Consider the following 20,843-nt stretch of genomic DNA (forward strand, 5'->3'; position numbering starts at 1 on the left):
TAGAAACAAGTAGACCGCTCATCTACCACTGTATCATAGCCCATTCAGTGTTGGCCTTGTCCACTATGCCAGATCCGCTTCGTCGCACCCTCGTCCAACCTACCGGAGCAGCTTCTGACGCCCCATCCACGGCCGTAGATCCGTATCAGCGACACCATCCTAAACCCAACCATCGGAGCAGCTTCACCGACGTCCTCGTCCACTGCCTCAGATCCGCTTCACCCACACCATAGTCCCCCCTACCGGAGTCGCTCCACAAACACCCTACTCCACGGTTCTAGTTCTACTTACCGGACCCCAACAGCTAGCGCAGCGTCACCACCCTTGACGTTTCTAACTTGATTCCCACTGTCTGGCAAGATGCCAAGCACCCGCCATGGCCTAGGTACTTGTCACCTATAAACCCGTCCAGCATCACCTGCCCGATGTACTTCAAATACACTAACAGGTCGTTGTTACATGTTATGCAGCTGGCAAAAACTACAAGGACGATGTTTCTTTTGGATCTAACAGCTTGGCCAACCAAGATCCTGGACTGAGGCATTGCTATGATCTTGTAAGTGCGTCTCTCTCTTTCTCTTGTATTGTTGTGTGCCTGCCAGCGTGCTTTGCTAGGATTTTTGACCAGTAATCACTTTGTGCAGACAATGATTTCTACTTCTGGCTGCTAAATTAGATATGTAGATGTCATACATGATACTACCTCTGTTCTTAAATACAAGTCTTTCTAGAGATTCCACTGTAGGCTACATACAGAGCAAAATGAGTGAATCTACACTCAAAAATGCATATATATACATCTGTATGTGGTCCATACTGGAATCTCTACAAACAGATATATTTAGGAATAGAGGTAGTACATTACACAAAATGTAGGTGGCATGTAGGAATTCTAGTGCACTACATAGGCTCCCTTAGAGTGCCTGCTAGTCCAACACACAGAGTCATGGCTAGTTTATGCTACGCACACAATCGTTAATTGGTGGTTTAAATATGCACAAGGGATATGCAATGTATTATCATTTAGAGATGTCTGAAATTTGTCGTGTCAACTTGCAGATAGGGTTACTCAATGAAGAACTTGCAGATGTTTGCAGCAGTGAGCCTATACAGTGTGCTATGGTAGGTCACTCGGAGGCCTAGTTCTTTTGCTAGATTCTCCCAGAATCTACCCCTCTCTAGCTTCTTCTAGAATCTTTGACCCCCTTTTGTTTTACAATCCTACCTAATTAGACCCTGACTAGATAGGATTGTAAAACAAATGGGGCTCAAAGATTCTGGGAGAATCTGGGTAGGGGTCAAATTCTAGGACAATCTGGCAAAAGAATTGGGCCTCCATTGTAATCATCGTGACATGTTATTTGTATGTCAGTTCTATTGGCCAAGTTTCTTAGGGACAGTTATTATGAGTTATACTAAGAAAATAAGCACATGTGAATATAAGCTCCAGGTAATAAGCCAACCAGTTCTTTTCATTGCCTTCCTTTTTAGCTTATCTTTGGTATGATCAGTGAAAATTCTAGATTGCATTATATTTTGTCATTTTGCTTCCCATATGAAAATTAATTTGACTTGCAAACATCACAAATTGAACCTAGTGCACTAATTAATATGATAGGAAAACAGACCATCAATATTTGTTCAAAATGCAAATACAAAGATACCATCTACTTGGCACAATCTACTTTGGTCATTGTCTTCCATAGAGATCTCACTGCCTAATTTAAACGAAGAACACATGACCCAAATTTAAATGAAGAACAATTATTTATTGAAATTCAATGGTCCAAGTGGCTGGTTATTATCATATAGCAGCACCACCTGAAAGCATCATATAGCAGCAACAGCTCATAGAAACTCATCATACAGCAGCAGCAGCAGTGTGCAATTCATGATATACCAGCAGCAGCTCATAGCAATTCACCATATAGAAGCAGCAGGAGCAGATCATAGCAATTCATCATATAGCAGCTGCAGGAGCAGCTCATAGCAATTCATCATATAACAGCAATAGGAGCAGCTTATAGCAACTCATCATATAGCAGCAGCAGGAGCAGCTCATAGTAATGCATCATATAGCAGCAGTAGAAGTAGCTCATAGCAATTCATCATATATCAGATCAGAATGAAAATTTGGCAAAAAATGAGAGGAGATCCTCACCTTGTTGGATGAGCTCATCCTTCAACATCACCTCAAGGCCACGGCCTGGGAGGAGGCGAGGGGGAATGAGGTGCCTTCTGCCGCAGTGTGGCATCAGCCGTAGTTGTGCGGCACCCGTCGGAGTAGTGCGTTGAATGGACCACAGTGGAGCAGCTGCTGGAGACCATGAGAATGATGGGCGGCGCCAAAGGGAGGAGCAGTCAGGGAAATTTGGCCCTACCCGCCAGCCATGTAGCCTAGCTGGACAGAGCATCCTCGAGGACCAGGTCAGATGGGACCAGTGGCGACGACTCGCTGGAGGAACCCTAGCGCTACAGGCAGGGGATCGAGGTAGAGGGAAAGGGGAGAGGAGATGCAAGCGGGCAGGGCAATGAACGCTTGTGTGTTTGTTTTTACTTGAGGGTCAGGTGTGACGCGGGCGTGAGCAGTGGCATTTTGAGTGTAATATAGGCAGACAACAGAGTCATTTCACCATTCCCCTTTCCTTCAATTTTTAGTGAGCTTCTACCCGAAACACCCCCCTCCAAAGAGAAATAAGTTAATCCCAATCCCATAACTCAAAAATGACTTCTTTACATATTTTATGGCTTATTTTGACAATAAGCTCTGAAAAGGCAGAATAGAACTGGCCCTTAACTTGCAATTCAATTGTGCGTGCAATGATGAATCACTTCTACCTACTATAGTGTACATTTAGGCATCATCATACATGGCAGAACCTAATACATGTGCATTCCATTGTAGAATCTAGAATATGCAATGTTTATGTTATTTCATATGTTGCACATGATGTTTAAATGCCCCTTAAATCTAGTCAGTCAAGTGATGGTCTTTAAGCCTCCTTCTTTGCTTCTTTTCTTGATATGTAGGTTTTGCTCAGACATATGTTCAATTGCTTGTTTGTATCAGCCAACCATACTAGGACTATTTGCTTTGATTACATGTTGCTCTTGACCTAACACTCTAACAGAGCTTGTCAATTATTTAAACACTAAGGGCTTCTGTAGTGGGAGCTTGTCTAACTCATAGGTGACATAAAGGTTTGGTTGTACACTAAAGTAGGCTCTCCAAGAGTACCTGGAGATCCAGTTCGAAGGTATGCCTAGTTTTTACATAGTGCACACATAGTAAATGCTCATTTCATTCTGTGCAAGTGCAAGAGATGTGGCATGTTTCATTATGTGGTGTTGTTTTGTTATAATCTCATCTTTTTGTGTTGTTCGCAGACTGGAAAGTATGCATATTTATCTTCCAAGCGGATGAGTAACTAGTTTGTGTCACCTTGCAGAGGGGGTGCAATGAAGATAAGATTGAGGATTTCCAAGTACAAGGTGTTAGGAAGGAGCCTTGCAAGAGAAGGAGGAGCAGCGCTGAGCCTGTTCAACCAGTTAAGATAAGTTACAGTATCCAACTCAACAGATCAATTGCTTGTTTGTTTCAGGCATAGTTAATTTGCTCTTTTCAGTTGCTTTATTTGTCCCCGGTTAATGAGATGCCCAAACAATGATGCCTGATGTTGGGTACTTGTATAACTATTAGTTGACATAATTAAAGGCCTTATCATTTAATTACTCTAGCGAAGTGTTCCTGAAGCTTTGAAGTCTATTAACCAACTATTACTGCATGAGGCTCACAATCTAGTTTATACTAGGCTAATGATTGCATAGTTTTGCTTGCTGTAGTAGGTTAGTATGAATCCATCTGCTGTTCATTATGCTCCCTAAGACTTTAATTGAGCTACAGAATGGCCAACTGCTTGCTTACTTATACACAATATGTTGTCTAAATTTGTAACTTGTCTGTGTTTTGGATTTGGCCCCAACATCATGCTCCTCTAGTGAGCTAAGAGAGATTTCTGTATGCGGGATGCATAAGCTACCATTTTTGTAATTTTTAAAATATCACATGCTTATACTTCATGACGTGTAACATTATTGTTAATCCTGTTTTGCCATGTACAAAATAGTTTGTCTTGCTCGCTACACTGTTGTAACTATATTTTTGCTCTAGTCATGTGTACTTACAGAAACATTTCAGGATCATCAACACAAAAGATCTGCGAGCAGTGCGGCATGGACGTTACCAAATGATTATGGGTTGGAATTGGAATGTGTTGATGTTCTTGAGCATCAACTAGAGGTGGCAAGACAATGTGTACATGATTCTCAACGTACAATCAACAAGTTGGGACTGGACTTGCAGGTATTAGATGCAGGAGTCAAAAAAATGAAATGAGACACTGAGGTAACCACAAAGGAATTGGAGATTTTGCAGACTGAAATTTGTGCTATCTGAATACGGCCAATCCTATTTTCTGAAGAGATTATAGTTCAAATGGTAAGTTCTGTTGATGCGTGTCCATGATGTATGAGCTTTATTTGTTCAGTGTATGTAATTTGCTATTTGTGTACGCTTTATTATCGCTGGTGTCGAACTATAATGCCCAGTGGGTATATTCGGCTCTAATTTCTTTACTGTATAGTGTAGGATTATTCTACATTTCTATGCCTTAGTCTTTTTATTGTATAGTGTATGTTTTTAGAGGAGATAGTATAGAGTATGATAATTCTTGAATATGCTATATCGTTGAAACAGGGGCCAACACGCCCAAACATTTCCTGGACGCCATACAAACAAACATGTGTAGTCAAAGCGGGCCTTAATTGGGCTGGTCAAAATAATATTTAGTGGATCCCAAATGATGTGGCCCACCGTAACAACGGCTCTTAACAGGTCGTTAACAGGCCAAAAGCTCGATAGGGCCGTATAAATGAAAATGGCCCGCGGGCCTCTAGTAGGCCGAAATAAATGTCAATTTTGTCCCGGGCCTTTTACTTTACGGGCCAGTAAGAGGTCGAAAGTGTTATGGGCTAGAGGAGGCCCAATTTGCAAACTAGGCTTTTAACAGGACGAAAGTCGCGTCAGGCTGAAATTTTGCCCTGCAGAACGTGGGCCCCTAATGGACCCAAAGTCAAAGGCCCAACTGTTGTGCGGGCTCTTAACAGGTCGAAAGACAAAATGGGCTAGGAATTGGCCCATTTACCGAATGGGCCGAGGACATGCCTAAAGTTACAACGGGTTAGAATTGGCCCAACTACAGAATGGGCCGAGAAAAGGCCGAAAGACGTTCCGGGCCGTTAACGGGCTGGAACTGGCGATGGGCTGCTAACAGGCCGAAAGAAGCTCGTGCCGTTATTGGGCCCAAAGACGTAGCGGGCTGAAACTGACGATGGGCTGGAAATTGTCAAATCTAGAATGTGCCTTTGATGGGTCGATTCTGTGTAACTTGTATGGGCCGTGCTTGTGAATGGGCCTAACTCAAGTAGGCTGCTAATGGGTCGGCCCGCTTATTTTGACAGACCCGGCCTTTTAACCTGAATGGGCCACTGTTGGGCCGAGACATGTGTCGACGTATCAGGCCCGTTCCGTTCATTCGCTGGATGACAACTGTCCGAACGCCAGGTCGACACGTGGATTTGCCGGCGAATGAGAATTTTACACGTGGAAAATCCCCATTGGTCAGCGCTGTTAACGGGTTATCGGATCCAAACTAGAACTCGATAGCTTAACAGCGACCCGTTATGGTGGATGCCACGTGTCGGTTACCCTTGACGAAAGCACTTCTATGACGCGCGATTTATCGTCATGGAAGTGGACACTTCTGTGATGATAATTTTTGTAATGTCATGGAACACTTCTACGACGGCACAGGTATGACTATCTTGATTCTGTCATAAAATTTTCATGGATGTACATGCATGACAGAAAACGTGACCTACTGTGACAAACACATATCATCACGGAATGTGTATTTTTGTTGTAGTGATAAGAAATTTGTAAGTTGTTTTCGGATGTTTTATTTCAATTTGTGGAGCTGAACAGCGGCCGCGTGGCCAGTTTTACATCTCTAGCTTGCATCTTCTATTGAAGTTGGCCTTTTACATCTTGGTTTTGCATAGTCTGTTGGAGTTGACACTTTTTTGCAGATGCAAAAAGCATTTTTTAGATGTAAAATTTTACATCTCCAAATTTGCATCTTGTATTGGACATGCTCTTAAGCTAGTGGTACGGGAAGTAGTACATGTAGCCGTCAGATCATTCCAACAAAGACAATATTACGATCAACTATTGCAACATGGAACATGTTGCGGCCATCTCGAACTTGCATGGCATTGCAAACACGTGGATATTTGATCACCCATTGCAACATGGATTATATTGTGCTCAACTCCAACTTGTGTGATGTTGTAAAAATACATGTGCCTTTAGTCAAGCCTTGCAGCATGGACCACGATGCGGTCATCATTGCTACAGGGACCCATATCACCGGCAATACTCCCACAACATGGCTGGCAACGCCGGCTTGTAGCATGCCTCAGAGCAAGGTGACGCTCCCCGTAGCAGACAGCGACCTTCGCAACACCGACTCATGGTACGATGACACTTCCGCAGCACAGCGGCGCCACAAGTAACATCAGCTTGCAGCACGGAGACGACCCTCACAGCATCGTCTTGCAGCATGGGCAACATGCCTTCAGCATGACAGTGCCCCAAGTAGCAATGGCTTGAAGCACGAAGACGACACTCACAACATTGACTTATAGCAATGATGATACTCCATTCAGTATGGAGGCACCCCATGCAGATCAGCTTGCAATACGGCGACAACCAGTTTCTTTTGCAACAATTGCGAGTAGTACCTAGAAATTAGCTATATGATTGCTTTGAAGTATCATGTGGAGAGCTGAAGAGTCAAAGCAACAATGTACGGTGCAAACACTGAGGGAAGGGACCAGGCAACTAGGGAAAGGCAGTCATCTCTGTGTGAACGCAGTGCGCGCAAGGGAAATCACGTTTCCTCATCTGACGACCCAACAAGCGGATGACACGCGACATAAAATCTTGTCCAGTTGTAGTTTTTTTTAATCTTCGTTAGTGTTTTTAGTTTTGTAAAGTTATCAAAAACTCCAAAAATTACAATTTTAGCAAGTAGTTACTTTTTATCCAGCTGTTATAAGATGAGTATCGTTGGTGTAAACGCTAAGTTGAAGGATTTCTCTGCCACCAACAATAATAATTTCCTAAGCACACATATCACTCCACCTGCTACAAGTGTTGAATCTTATGATATTAGCCCTGCTTTGCTTAACTTCGTTATGAAATTGTTGGTCAAAAAACTTGGTTATGAAGAACAATTTTTGGGAAATTTTAGTGAAGATGTCGCTTCTCATTTGCATAATTTCATTAAATTTTGTGACATGCAAAATTATAAAGATGGAGAAATATACCATGCAAAAATATGCTGCCGCCTCCACAACATCTGTTATTATACATGGTACCGTTAGGAATTAGCCATTGTAGATGCCTTACTACTCTATGGTAGTATTGGTTAGCGGTAATCCCTATTTTGTATTTTGGAGAATGGACAAAGTTTTATTGAGAAATGAAAGACACGTATTACTCCACTCTAGAATAAAAAGAGGCACTTATTGAATCATCTTTCATAGTGTTTGCGAAGTTCAAACGTGAATGGCCTTCCAAACAGAAAAACTTGTACTCTCCCTTTCGACCAAATGAAATGACAGTGCTCCTGCCAATTTCTTGGGAAAAAGAAAACAATTTATAAAATCTGCAAACATTAAGATCTAAGGAATTTTTAATTTTATATTCCCGAGGAATAGTGTGACAATCATGGAATGAGTGGAAGGAAAAATACAGACACCATGTTTGAATGGACGAGTTACATAATAGCCCAAATACAACTACAGGGAGTTGGAGTAATAAAAATCATAACACAAACTCATCAAAGTGTTCTACATGTACCGGTCCGTCTATAATGCAAGATGCTTAGAGATGTTGTTCGAAAAATAAACTTATTTTTTACAAATGTTGTTACAAAAATAAACTTATTTTTTAAAAGTACCGGCGCCTATTTGTAAAGCAGGGGTGTTTGTTTAGGCACTCTGCTATAGAAATAAGGGAAATGTTTATATACAACGCACCGGCGCAACTTTCGGTCGGCCACATTCCCTCGCGCGCACTATATGCACCCCACGCTAGCTTTTGGTGCCACGCTGGCGCAGTCATAGCAAAACTGCTCCCCACGTCTCATGCTATGGGCCCACGCGACTACCCCTTTTTTTCTCCCTTTAGTTATGTCTTACCTTATTTGTTACCTTTCTTCTACCTCCAACCATATTAAGTTCTACTCTGCTACAATGTGTTGCCTCCGGCTGAGAAAAACGTTGCAACCCACAGAATAAAAAGCTAGAACCGACGAATAAAAAAGCTGGAAATGAAAGGCGGCGGATTTTTGCGAAGTGAGATTTGTTGGAACAAGCAGAGTGAGTGCTACGACCGTGTAGAAAAGATGTTGCAACCGTGGAGGGCGGCGGACAAAAGTTTTGCTGGAAGTACCGACATGAGCTGGAACCAGAAGTTGTTTTTGCTGCAACCGGCAATCACAAAGCTACAACCGTTCGATTCAAAAGCTTCAACCAACCGTATATAAAGCCTGAACAAGACACCATGGACTGAAAAAAGCTTCAATGGTTCATGTGAAAGCTTAAAACCGTATTCGGAAAAGCTTCAAACAGTGGAATAAAGAAGTTTCATCCGACCACTACGAAGTAAAAAATATATACAACGGTCATTTTGGAAAGCTTCAACCGTTAAATCGAAGAGCTTCAACCTTTTTTATAGAAAGCTTCAACCAACTATATAGAAAGCTTCAACGAAAAAGTTGCAATCGTTGACATGAAAAGCTTCAACCCTATTTTTGAAAAGCCTCAACCCGACGTCATAAAGCTGGAACTCGCACCTCACCATTGATGCAAATGGCAGCACCCCTTCGTCGGAGCTGCGACCTTCGCCGGAGCTGCATGTGGCGAAGCTGCCGAGAGCCACGATGACCGGGGGTGGGCCATGCTGGGGAACAAGCGACAGTGACGCTGGAGAGGAGCCGGTGGCTGGGAGGACATCCAGGCAGTGGCCGACAATGATGAGGGCGGCGGCCGGCGGCGACGTGGACGGCCGGCGAGCTGGCTGACGGCTGGGGGAGATCACGGCGTGTCAGCGACCCAAATACGGCCACAGTTGTGTCGATCAGTGGTAGCCCAAACTGCTGCCACGACAGCCGAAGCAACAAGCCCACCAAGTGATCAGCACATGGGCCGGGCCTGGTTGGGCATCACTCCAAGGCAAGGCAGACTACAAATATCCACGGGAGGTGCAGCGAAGAGTCATCCGGGCTTGGATCACGAACGGCAACGGCGGCTTCCTCTGTCCCCTATCATCTCCTACCTCATGTACTCCTCCTCAACCTCTTGTAGCTCAGCTTGATCTTCCTGTAATGGAGTAATTCGAGTGATTCGTAAGTGGGTACCTAACATCGTGGCATCAGAGCCTCCTTCCACCCTTCCGATTCGCCACAAATTTTCCCGAGTTCGTCCAATTTTTGCCCAATTTTTTTTCTGAGTTCATCAATTTCTTTCACCACCATGCATGCGGAGCTGAAGGCCTACTTGGTCGATTACCATGCGCGGACCATGGCGCGCTACGACACCGTGGACAAGCAGCACGCGCGGATGTTGAAGATCCTCACGGGCGTCTCGACCCCGCAGCTGGCTTGCCCCATGGGAACGGCAGCCGATGGCGGCCTCACCGACAACGCCAGAGCCCCGCGGTCGTCCACGACGTCTTCTCCTCCACCACCAAGGCCCAGGAGACCTTGGAGCTCACCCCCGGCGCGTCCCCTGCTTCCATCAAGATGGTGCCGGTCACCTGTTCGACGGAATGTTCGACCCAGGTCATCACTGTCACCCATGTCGAGGAGGTCCACGACGCCACCACAACCCTGCGCCCCGAGCGCGCAGTCGACATCAACGACAAGGAGGTCGAGAAGCTCATACCCGCGTGGGCACCACCCACCATCAGCACCGACACCTCTCTCAACAAGGAGTTCGTTCCTCCAGTGGCGACCACCAGCAACATCGACCCCAAGGCCATCGTACAGGAGTTGGATACCTCACCACTACCCTCCATCGACACCTCCACCCCGGTCGTGAGCGATGGGGAGCACGGCGTCCTTCTCGTCGTCTCCAGCAACCTCGCTGCACCAGCGCTGACCATGCACTGGGCAGACTGCCCTGTCCCTGCAGGCGACTGGGTGAAGCCTCTTACTGCCACCATCAACAGTGCCGACGAGACACATGACACTGCCATCGCCGAGCGTCTGCACCTGTCTTCCTTCGAACATCAACCATGGCTACCCACTGTACAAGTGCAGTTCTATCACATGGGACCCCTCTTCAGGCCTAGTCCGTGGTCGTCGTTCCGACCTCTGTCAGTCGCAAGCTACTTGGAAGAACCATGTTCACGTATCCATAGTCAATCACGTGGAGGTTCCTGCTTCAGTCCTTGTCTAATTCGATTGACAATCAGAGATGTTCCTCGGGACGACCCTATTAATGGAACCGATTCAGACAGGACTTGCACCAATGGAATTCAACATAAAGTGCCTGAAAGTATTAGTACAATTGGACCGCTTGCAGTTGCACGCTCAACTGAACAAGAAGCTTGCCTTGAGGAGTACCAGGATGCATCTTCTTTTCTTCATCAATCAGATCCAGGAGATGGTATAGCAGTCGCATGTGAGCCAGATGTTTCTGCGAACCTCAAGAGTTTGGATAAAGGCTCAGTGGGTTCGTTTGGTTATCGGAATGATCTTGTTGTTACAGTCGACGACATGCTCAAGTCCACTTCTGAAGATAACTACAGTACACGCATTTTAATACAGGACAGTGCATGGCATGTTTCCTATGAGGCTTTTCACTTTCAGTATAATGAGAGGGATCCCAATTCAGCCTTAAACTGGTTTGCTCATGCCAAAACCACTCACGACACCCATCATGCTACCGTGGTTGAATATGTTATCCATATGGTGAGAACTTTGTTGATTATGATTGAGCTGGAGCAGTGCACTAACCCAGGCTTATTTGTTAAATGGGTTGTCGAGTCTGGGAGCAGCAAAAACAGCAAGGTTGTTTGGCAAACATACGGAATATTTCTGGAGAGAGTGTGTTATGGGGGCCCTGATTATGCCATTTCTATTTAATCTCATGAGTAACTTGTGCTCAGCAGGAGGTATCATGTTCACCTCCTGTGATTCTTTTAATTTTTTGAGAAAGGATGATCACCTTAACAGTCAGGAGAGCACCACGACTACCTCTGCTTTGACATTAAACACTTCCATTCAGTTCATGTTCTCTGTGAGAGTTGAGCGCTTGGCCCCCCTGTGCGATAACGTGCATTCATCTAGTGACCAAGCTGCAGAAAATGGTACTGACAAGAGAAAAGTTCTGTTGACTACTCCATATGAGGTATGGCTTACCAAGCTACGACCAAGACCATGGCCATGGTTCGAGTTTACTCCGAAGACCATTCAACCTAGGCTAGACTTGGTTTCACTTTCAGGTCATTGCCGCAAAACTTGTGTGGTGTTCGAGCAATGCTTTTGTAGTCAGCTCTATTTACGAATTGAACACTTGAGGCTCACGTGTGATGAATTACCCAATACTCCTGGAATGGTCAGCTTGGAATTCACTGTCTTTGCTATGTATCTGGCTTTGCTGCTACTCGCTTCTACTGATATCAATCACACCGGATTCTCCCGCTCAAGCACAACTGTTACAAACCTGAAGCTGCAGCTGATTGCCTTTTCAGATGAGTGGAAACTCCTAAAGCCTAATTTCGTTCAAGCTAATTTTGTCCCCTGTTCGGATGCATTTCTCACTGGGAACCAATTCATGGTGGTTGTTGAACTGTTGTTGCATCCTGTTGGGCAGATAAGTGACAGGGTTCAAAGGTGGAGAAGCCAATATCATACAAGGGAGAGCAACAAAATCACTTACAACTATGGCATATGCGTTGGCATCCTAGTGGTAAGGAGTGGCCTCATTCCGATTGAATTGGAACTACTTATTCCACAACCAGGAGAGCATTTGGCCTTGTTGCAACCCAAACCTCCATGGTCACCTCCTGTCTCACCACAATTTTCTACAGAATGCAGCAGCAATATGCGAACTAATTCAGAGTTTCTTCAGCTCACTGGAGCTCTTTGGGAATTGACTCAATCTTGGACCTTTACTGATCATTGCAGTACCTTGTCAAGCTATTGGTGGTGCTTCTCTTGGGGGCCAGATGCAGGTCTCACTACTACTCTGTTTTGGTTAGCCCATAACAGCACCAGGAAACTACAAGAGATGCCATGTATTTCTGGGAGCTCTAGTACCTGTGCTCGCTTGCATGCAATGAGATCCATAACTGAAGATTATCCCATAGCTTTTATCATGTGGCAGTTCATACAATCAGTTGAACATGCAACTTCTTGCAAGCAGTGGGGCCCGGGAGGATTGCATTTTGCGGAGCTAGAAGAGAACGAGCACCGGCTTGGGGGCAAGCCAGTTGTTAAGGAGGAGGGGATGTCAGCGACCCAAATACGGCCACAGTTGCGTCGATCAGTTGGTAGCCCAAACTGCTGCCACGACAGGCGAAGCAACAAGCCCACCAAGTGATCAGCACATGGGCCGGGCCTGGTTGGGCGCCACTCCAGGGCAAGGCAGACTACAAATATCCACGGGAGGTGCAGCGAAGAGTCATCCGGGCTTGGATCACGAACGGCAACGGCGGCTTCCTCTTTCCCCTATCATCTCCTACCTCTTGTACTCCTCCTCAACCTCTTGTAGCTCAGCTTGATCTTCCTGTAATGGAGTAATTCGAGTGATTCGTAAGTGGGTACCTAACACGGCGGCTGCTCGGGATGAACACACGATATGCTTTTTTTAAAATTACGAAACAGGTGGGGAGGAAATACTAGACGAATCGTACGTACGCGGTGCGACCGGCCGAAATTTCGGCCGGCGCACCGGCGCCTATCACTCGCCTAGAAATAAGCACCATTGTTTATAAAATGATTTATTTTTGTATAAAAACCTCTCCAAGCACTCCCCATTGTAGGATTCTAGAAATATAAACCTTTCATCGAAATCCGGAGCAACAGTTTACATAAAAATCAACCTCATCAGACAAAAAAACATTCATACATATTCAGCATGGTTTTAAAATTTAAAAAAAATCAGCGCAGACCCGCCAAATAGATCGCACTAATCTTCCAGCCATCTCACAATCATCGTGGCACAAGTCCGCAACAGCACACAATGAGCAGCCCAGACCAAGCTGGTGATCATACCAAATCGACAACACACCCCTAAGAAAAACATATCGACAACACAATTACTCCATAGTTCAAGCAGCTCACACAACTACTCTCTCCGTCATCGATATGTGAGGGAGTAGATAGCCATCACCTCAGCCTGCAAGCCCACCAAAGCTGCTTGTCACATAACCTCTTTGCTCTAGCTGTCGGCACCAGTACAAACCACAGAAAACTCTTTTGCAACAGACCCAAAAGGTGCCGTAACACTTAGCAAAAAAATGAATCATAGACCCAAAAGGTGCTCTCCGAACCTCACAGGATGGACACAAATAAATAAGGGCAGCTACAGAAACTATTGCGGAACAACAGCGAGTAACCAGCTCAAGCTCAATCACCACCCGAGACAAAAACCAAGTTCAGCAGCCGGTGCCCGCAGCTTGCTCAGCAGAAAATAAATAGGACCCTAGACCTCTCAGTCTCACCCTTCATACATATCCACACCTGATGACCCAAGGTACTACAACAGACCACAGAAGGAAGTAGAATGACCAGCACATGAGCTTCAGCGATGTATGATATATACCTGGCTATATCATATTACAGAGGTGAGGGGAACAGAGCAGAACGGTGAGAGGAGCAGAAACTAGAAAGGACCGCAAGGGCCGGTGCATGTAGTTATTTGTTCGCGCCAGAATATACATAGCATTATGTTCTTATCAGTTAAATATTTGATATAAGATTCTCAAGATAGGAGTAATCATACACTAGGACAAGCAAGTATAGAGTCATTTTCTTCTCAATTCATCAGACTCGGAAGAAAGGTAAATTATAACTAAGAACTTGAACTAAGAAGAACGGGAGAATATGTTGGAAATCATCACAAGCACAGTATATTTATTTCATACAGCATAAATGAATAAAGATGATTTCAATGAAAGATCGTGTTTGGCAGAGGGTACAGATGGAATGAGAATGAATTGACAAAACATTCCTACAAAATGAATTACGAACCAGATTCAATCACTAAACAGTGAAGAGTTGGCCTAAGGATGATCCTGGCAGCTATTTTTCAATAGAAGGAATCATCATGCTAGTGTATTCTTCTGACCATAGTAACTGATAAGAGTAATTTCTGGCATTTATACTGAAGTCTGGATCAGTAGCTAGTTAGTTATAGGGTATCAAATGAATAACACGAAAAATTTGTAATTGACAATATGGTATAAGTGGGCATCAGATATCAAATTATGATGCCAAATACTAAACAGACCAAAATTCTATCTACGAAACTCTATGAACTGATAGCTGTCAAACTTCAGAGCAAATGACGTATTGGAAATCTGAAACATCCCATCAGTGATAACCGAAAGCAGCATGGACCTGAAGCACATAACTAAAAAATAGTTTTTTTTAAACAACATAACTAAAAATAGTTGGCACTCCACCAAAAAAACATAGTTGAGCAGAATACACAAAACAATATCAATCAGCACAAAAGGAATAATGCTCATGTTGTCAGTTACAAATTGTGGTGTAAGCAACAAATACCAAATTATGATACCAAATGCTAGGCAGATCGAAAAATTATAATGGCAACTTTAGAACAAAGGAGCTGTCGAAAGTTTGGAACGTCCGATCGGTGATAACTGAAAGCATCGCGGACACTGACACAGAAGTAAAAATAGTTGTAGTCCACTAAAAATGCATAATTGGACATAATATATCGCAGCACAGTTTAGATCGGCACAAAAGGCTCTATGCTCATGGCACCTAGTTGAAGCCACAATCTTTTCCCTGCTCTGAAGTTAATCCTCAACACCACCAATGTCTAATTCTTCCAGCAGAGAATCAGCAACTTCAAATAGAGTGTGTCATAATACGCACTACAATTTTGGAACATCCGGTTCCGTTGGTAAGCATCACATGCACACATATCAAAGCTGTAGCAGACCGCCACAGAACATGTTGACAACCATTCCCCTGCTCTGAAGCTTAAGCTAATACGCGACATAAGCAATTAACACTAGGAGAGTAAGAACAAAATGCTGCAAAAACTAACCAAACACACTAGGGACCGAGTTTCGTATGCAAGTTTGCAGGGCTCGCCACGGCATCACCTCGATCGAACGCTAGTAGTTTCCGGTGAACAGCTCCAATCCGATCTGCGAGGAGACGTAGGCATCGGTGCAGGCGTAGTGGATCTGCTCGTCGGAGAGGCAGCAGGCGTCCCACGGGCCCATCGTAATCCGCCGTGGCTTCTCGATGGTAACCCCCAAGACTTCGCGCGCCAGGTCTTTCAGCCCGGCCTGGCGGAGCTCCGGGATGCCCATCTCCTCGGCCGCGACGCCGCGCAGGTCCTGCAGATTGAGCACCTGCAGGTCGTAGTCCTGGGCCAGGCGATTGGCGTCCGCAGCCACGCCGACGCCGACGAACCAGAACTGGTTGTCCATGAGGAAGCCCGACAGGGCGTCAGGGATGTAGTCGGCGTGGAGGAGCTGGAAGATGAGGCAGCGCTGGTCAATGCAGAGCTGCAGGAGCGCGGCGGGGTTCTGCACGCGGCTGTAGCTGGGACGCCACTCGACGTCGAGCCCGACGAGGATTTGGTTGGGGCAGCCGGCGTACATGGAGTACACCTCCTCGACCCAGCCCTCCACGGCTGCGCCGGAGGACGTCACGGTGGTGGTGATCACCTCCTCCCCGAAGGCAACGTCGGTGACATACGTGTCCCCCATACTGGATCGCCTTGTCCGGCTGCTGCTACTTCCAATCTCCGGTGCGCAAACGACAAGGGTAAAGTGTTCTCCTTTTTTTCGACAAGGGTAAACTGGGTTCACGGTAGAGAAGGGAGTACACCGCGAGGATAGGGCGTCGGGTGCGCATCTCTGGTATAGGCGTATAGCTGGCCTATTATACGGCAAAAAAAAATGATTGAAGTAAAAATTTGAGAAATCAAAAAGGTTTTTTCTTTGACATATTACAGACTTATACAATCATACGCACGCATATATACGCACTCTTATGAACGCATGCACACACACCTATCCTTATGAGCACCTATGAAAGATTGACTGCAAGCCAACAAAGCAAGTCTATGATCTATAGGAAAAGTATACAATATTAACTTAGGAAGCATTGTATGCACTATTCGTGGCTTGAAAGAAATAAATTTGTATCATATCTAGAGCTTATTGTATAAACTAATGAAGTAGGAAACAAAGTTACATTCGGTTACAAGAAAATCATGACAACATTTTTGTATTGGATAGAAGCAAAGTTTTTCTTGTGTAAGAAACTTTGATTGATTTTTTTCCTGGAAGCAAAATTTTATTACAAGGAAGCAAACTGTTTAGACTTTGGACATAAATTTTTGTTACGTCAATAGAAAATCGATCGCAATCAAAGAAAATTATCTCGTTGGTGGTGATTCTAAAGTAATCTACTATATCACTAAGGTCCCTAAGCGTAAAAAGCCTCACAATCAATTGAGGTGTTCAATTAGAATTGGGTCACCCGATTTTGACCAAGTCAATAATTTCTCAATACTCTTATTCAATTCTTTTATACTACACCTATGCTTCCTAATTATTAAGGACTCACAATTAATCGAGGTCTTCATTTTAGAACTTGGTCATTTGATTTTGACCGGGTCAATAATTTCTCGAGGAGCTCACCCATTCACCATATTCCTAATTTTGAAGCTCTTTATTCAATTGAGATATTCAATTTTGAATTTGGTTTATGATTTGATCAGGCCAATGATTTTTCAAATCAATCAACATCAACTCGCTAGAAAGGATAATAACCCTGTGCACCATGTTGACATCTAGAAAAAAAAAGTGCCACCATGATACTACAGCATCAATATAGTATAAGTAACCACCAATGTAGAAATTTACCCACAAAAATATGCGCTGATTAGCGCATAACACAGAATCACACCATGAAAGGCCCACCAAATAACCGCATTATAAATAAACAATAAACACACTCCATCGTCTCCACCATCCGCCAAACTAAATATTTCTTTAGTTTTAAAATACAAGGGATGTTAGTTCTTTAGAAAGTCAAATTTCTTTAACTTTGACCAAGTTTAGAGATAAAAATATCGACATCCACAATATTAAACCAAAAAATTATGGAAATTCATTTCATGATGAATCTAATAACACCAATTTGATATTATGAATTTTTATATATTTCTTTGTAAATTTGATCAAACTTAAAATAGTTGGACTTTTCAAAAAAGTAATACACCTTATATTTAAATACAAAGTGAGTAATTTTTTAAGAATCTCAACAACACCAACGGCGCAGCAAACCGCGCCCAACCCTTCTAGTTACAACTGCTTCCAAAGAACGCGGGGGGGGGGGGATGTATGCTATGATGTGAACAATTGGTTCCATCGCATGATGGTTCCTAGTGCTAAGAAAATAGTCTTGTGCTACAAAAATATGCTTCCATCTCAAATTAGAAACATAACTAACTGTTAGATTTAATTGTTGTAAATAATCATTGTTTACCAAAATTATTTGCCTAATGCTTACCTCCAGCCGGCCGATCCCGTGCGAGTGTCCGCTGTCTTCGTGTTTGTCGGATTGACTCCTGATGAGACGATCGGGAGCAATCCCACCGTATCAATGTTTTTGCAACTCGGGCTTTGTTTCAGAAAAGAGAGTTTACAGCTGCCTAGCCAGATCCCGCAGCGGGGCGAAGACTAGCTTGTGCGGCTGGGAGGGCAACGCCGGCGAGGATTCCAGCCGGATCTCGCCGGATCCGACGAGTATGGTGCGTGGGCAGGAGGCCGGATATCCGGGAGCGACGGGGGACGAAGACTCGTGCGGCTAGGAGGGCGACGGAGACGAGGATTCTAGCTGGATCCGACGAGGATGGCGCGTGGGTAGGACGCGGGGATCTCCGGGAGCGACGGAGGCTCGACTCGGCGAGGTCCGGCAGGGTTCGAAGCGAGCTTCACCGCGGGGACCGCGGCGACAGCAGTGCATGGCGTTCCTGGGGCGGACCACGCCACATCGAGAGCTGATGTGCTGGAAGCTAGGCACCTGAGGATCTGCGAGCCAGTCGTGCGGGCGCTAGTAGCCGCCGGACTGCACCACCGGTTTTTGCGAGGCATGATGTTGTTGGGGTCGCGTCCGCCATCACCGCCCTCTATGGCTTTAGCGGCAACAGTTTCTACAACATGATTCGTGTTGCAAAAAAATTCTACAACATAACCTTTGTCGCAAAAAAATATGTAGATGTTTCTGCAACATGATCTTTGTTGCAAAAAATTATGCGGCATCACCTATGTTGCAAACAAAATCTACACCCATTTTTGCAACATGATCTTTGTTGCAAAAAATTATACAACATAACCTCTGTTGCAAAGGTTTTTACAACACAATGTAAGTTAGAAATGTTTCTGCAACACCACTCTTGTTGTAAGAGATGGCGCACATGGATGAGTAGATCGGATGGCTCCCCGCATCAATCCTACGGTAAGCCAGGCGGCAGATGTTTTCTACTTATCCACGGGCTGACGCGTAGCAGCCCCCAAATTATTTCCAGAAAAGGTGGGATGTACATCATTATCGGAAGCATTTTTAAGGAAACAAACTATAGGCAACGGGGCAACCGATTCTGGTGGACATGATAAATATGATAATTAACGAAAGAAACAAATCACGATCAGTGGGCCTCCGTACAAGACCAAATGGCCATCTGAAGGAAATGTGCCCTAGAGGCAATAATAAAGTTGTTATTTATATTTCCTTATATCACGATAAATGTTTATTATTCATGCTAGAATTGTATTAACCGGAAACTTAGTACTTGTGTGAATACATAGACAAACAGAGTGTCCCTAGTATGCCTCTACTTGACTAGCTCGTTAATCAAAGATGATTAAGTTTCCTAGCCATAGACATGTGTTGTCATTTGATGAACATGATCACATCATTAGAGAATGATGTGATGGACTAGACCCATCCGTTAGCTTAGCACTATGATCGTTTAGTTTATTGCTATTGCTTTCTTCATGACTTATACATGTTCCTATGACTATGAGATTATGCAACTCCCGAATACCAGAGGAACACTTAATGTGCTATTAAACGTCACAACATAACTGGGTGATTATAAAGATGCTCTACACGTGTCTCCCATGGTGTTTGTTGAGTTGGCATAGATCGAGATTAGGATTTGTCACTCCGATTGTTAGAGAGGTATCTCTGGGCCCTCTCGGTAATGCACATCACTATAAGCCTTGCAAGCAATGTGACTAATGAGTTAGTTGCAGGATGATGCATTACGGAACGAGTAAAGAGACTTGTCGGTAACGAGATTGAACTAGGTATGAGGATACCGACGATCGAATCTCGGGCAAGTAACTTACCGATGACAAAGGGAACAACGTATGTTGTTATGCGGTTTGTGAAGGAAATATGACCTAGAGGCAATAGTAAAGTTGTTATTTATATTTCCTTATATCATGATAAATGTTTATTATTCATGCTAGAATCGTATTAATCGGAAGCTTAGTACATGTGTGAATACATAGACAAACAGAGTGTCACTAGTTTGCCTCTACTTGACTAGCTCATTGAATCAATGATGGTTATGTTTCCTAACCATAGACATGAGATGTCATTTGATTAACGGGATCACATCATTAAAGAATGATGTGATTGACTTGACCCATCCGTTAGCTTAGCAGGATGATCGTTTAGTTTGTTGCTATTGCTTTCTCCATAACTATACATGTTCCTATGACTATGAGATCATGCAACTCCCGAATACCGGGAAACACTTTGTGTGCTACCAAACGTCACAACGTAACTGGGTGATTATAAAGGTGCTCTACAGGTGTCTCCGATGGTGTTTGTTCAGTTGGCATGGATCAAGATTAGGATTTGTTACTCCGATTATCGGAGAGGTATCTCTGGGCCCTCTCGGTAATGTACATCACTATAAGCCTTGCAAGCAATGTAGATAATGAGTTAGTTATGAGATGTAACATTACGGCACGAGTAAAGAGACTTGCAGGTAACGAGATTGAACTAGGTACTCGGATACCGACGATCGAATCTCGGGGAGTAACATACCGATGATAAAGGGAACAACGTATATCGTTATGCGGTTTGACCGATAAAGATCTTCGTAGAATATGTAGGAACCAATATGAGCATCTAGGTTCCGCTATTGGTTATTGATCAGAGACATGTCTCGGTCATGTCTAGATAGTTCTCGAACCTGTAGGGTCCGCATGCTTAACGTTCGGTGACGATCGGTATTATGAGTTTATGTGTTTTGACGTACCGAAGGTAGGTCGGAGTCCCACATTTGATCAAGGACATGACGAGGAGTCTCGAAATAGTCGAGACGTAAAGATCGATATATTTGAAGCCTATGTTTGGACATCGGAATGGCTCGGGTGAAATCGGGAGTATACCGGAGTACCGGGAGGTTACCGG

At 44.3% G+C, this 20,843-nt stretch overlaps 2 protein-coding genes across 2 annotated transcripts; one reads left to right on the forward strand and one right to left on the reverse strand.

The window, feature by feature from the left end:
- The first annotated feature begins 9,237 nt into the window (after positions 1 to 9,237).
- On the forward strand, positions 9,238 to 12,951 carry LOC119268552. Its single transcript, XM_037550210.1, has 2 exons — positions 9,238 to 12,102; positions 12,321 to 12,951. Exon 1 carries the CDS (start codon positions 9,930 to 9,932, stop codon positions 11,274 to 11,276), a length of 1,347 nt encoding a protein of 448 aa, XP_037406107.1. The 5' UTR covers positions 9,238 to 9,929; the 3' UTR covers positions 11,277 to 12,102; positions 12,321 to 12,951.
- A 2,250-nt stretch (positions 12,952 to 15,201) lies between these two features.
- On the reverse strand, positions 15,202 to 16,229 carry LOC119271628 (Werner Syndrome-like exonuclease). Its single transcript, XM_037553376.1, has one exon. The coding sequence runs from the start codon at positions 16,106 to 16,108 to the stop codon at positions 15,506 to 15,508; it is 603 nt and encodes a 200-aa protein (XP_037409273.1). The 5' UTR covers positions 16,109 to 16,229; the 3' UTR covers positions 15,202 to 15,505.
- Positions 16,230 to 20,843: the final 4,614 nt, after the last annotated feature.

The sequence above is a fragment of the Triticum dicoccoides genome, chromosome 3A (assembly GCF_002162155.2).
Source record: "Triticum dicoccoides isolate Atlit2015 ecotype Zavitan chromosome 3A, WEW_v2.0, whole genome shotgun sequence".
Classification (NCBI taxonomy): Eukaryota; Viridiplantae; Streptophyta; class Magnoliopsida; order Poales; family Poaceae; genus Triticum; species Triticum dicoccoides.

What these genes read in the sequence shown, in the direction of transcription:
- LOC119268552 (XM_037550210.1), top strand. Translation starts at nt 9,930, where the DNA reads ATGGTGCCGGTCACCTGTTCGACGGAATGTTCGACCCAGGTCATCACT.
- LOC119271628 (XM_037553376.1), bottom strand. Translation starts at nt 16,108, where the DNA reads ATGGGGGACACGTATGTCACCGACGTTGCCTTCGGGGAGGAGGTGATC.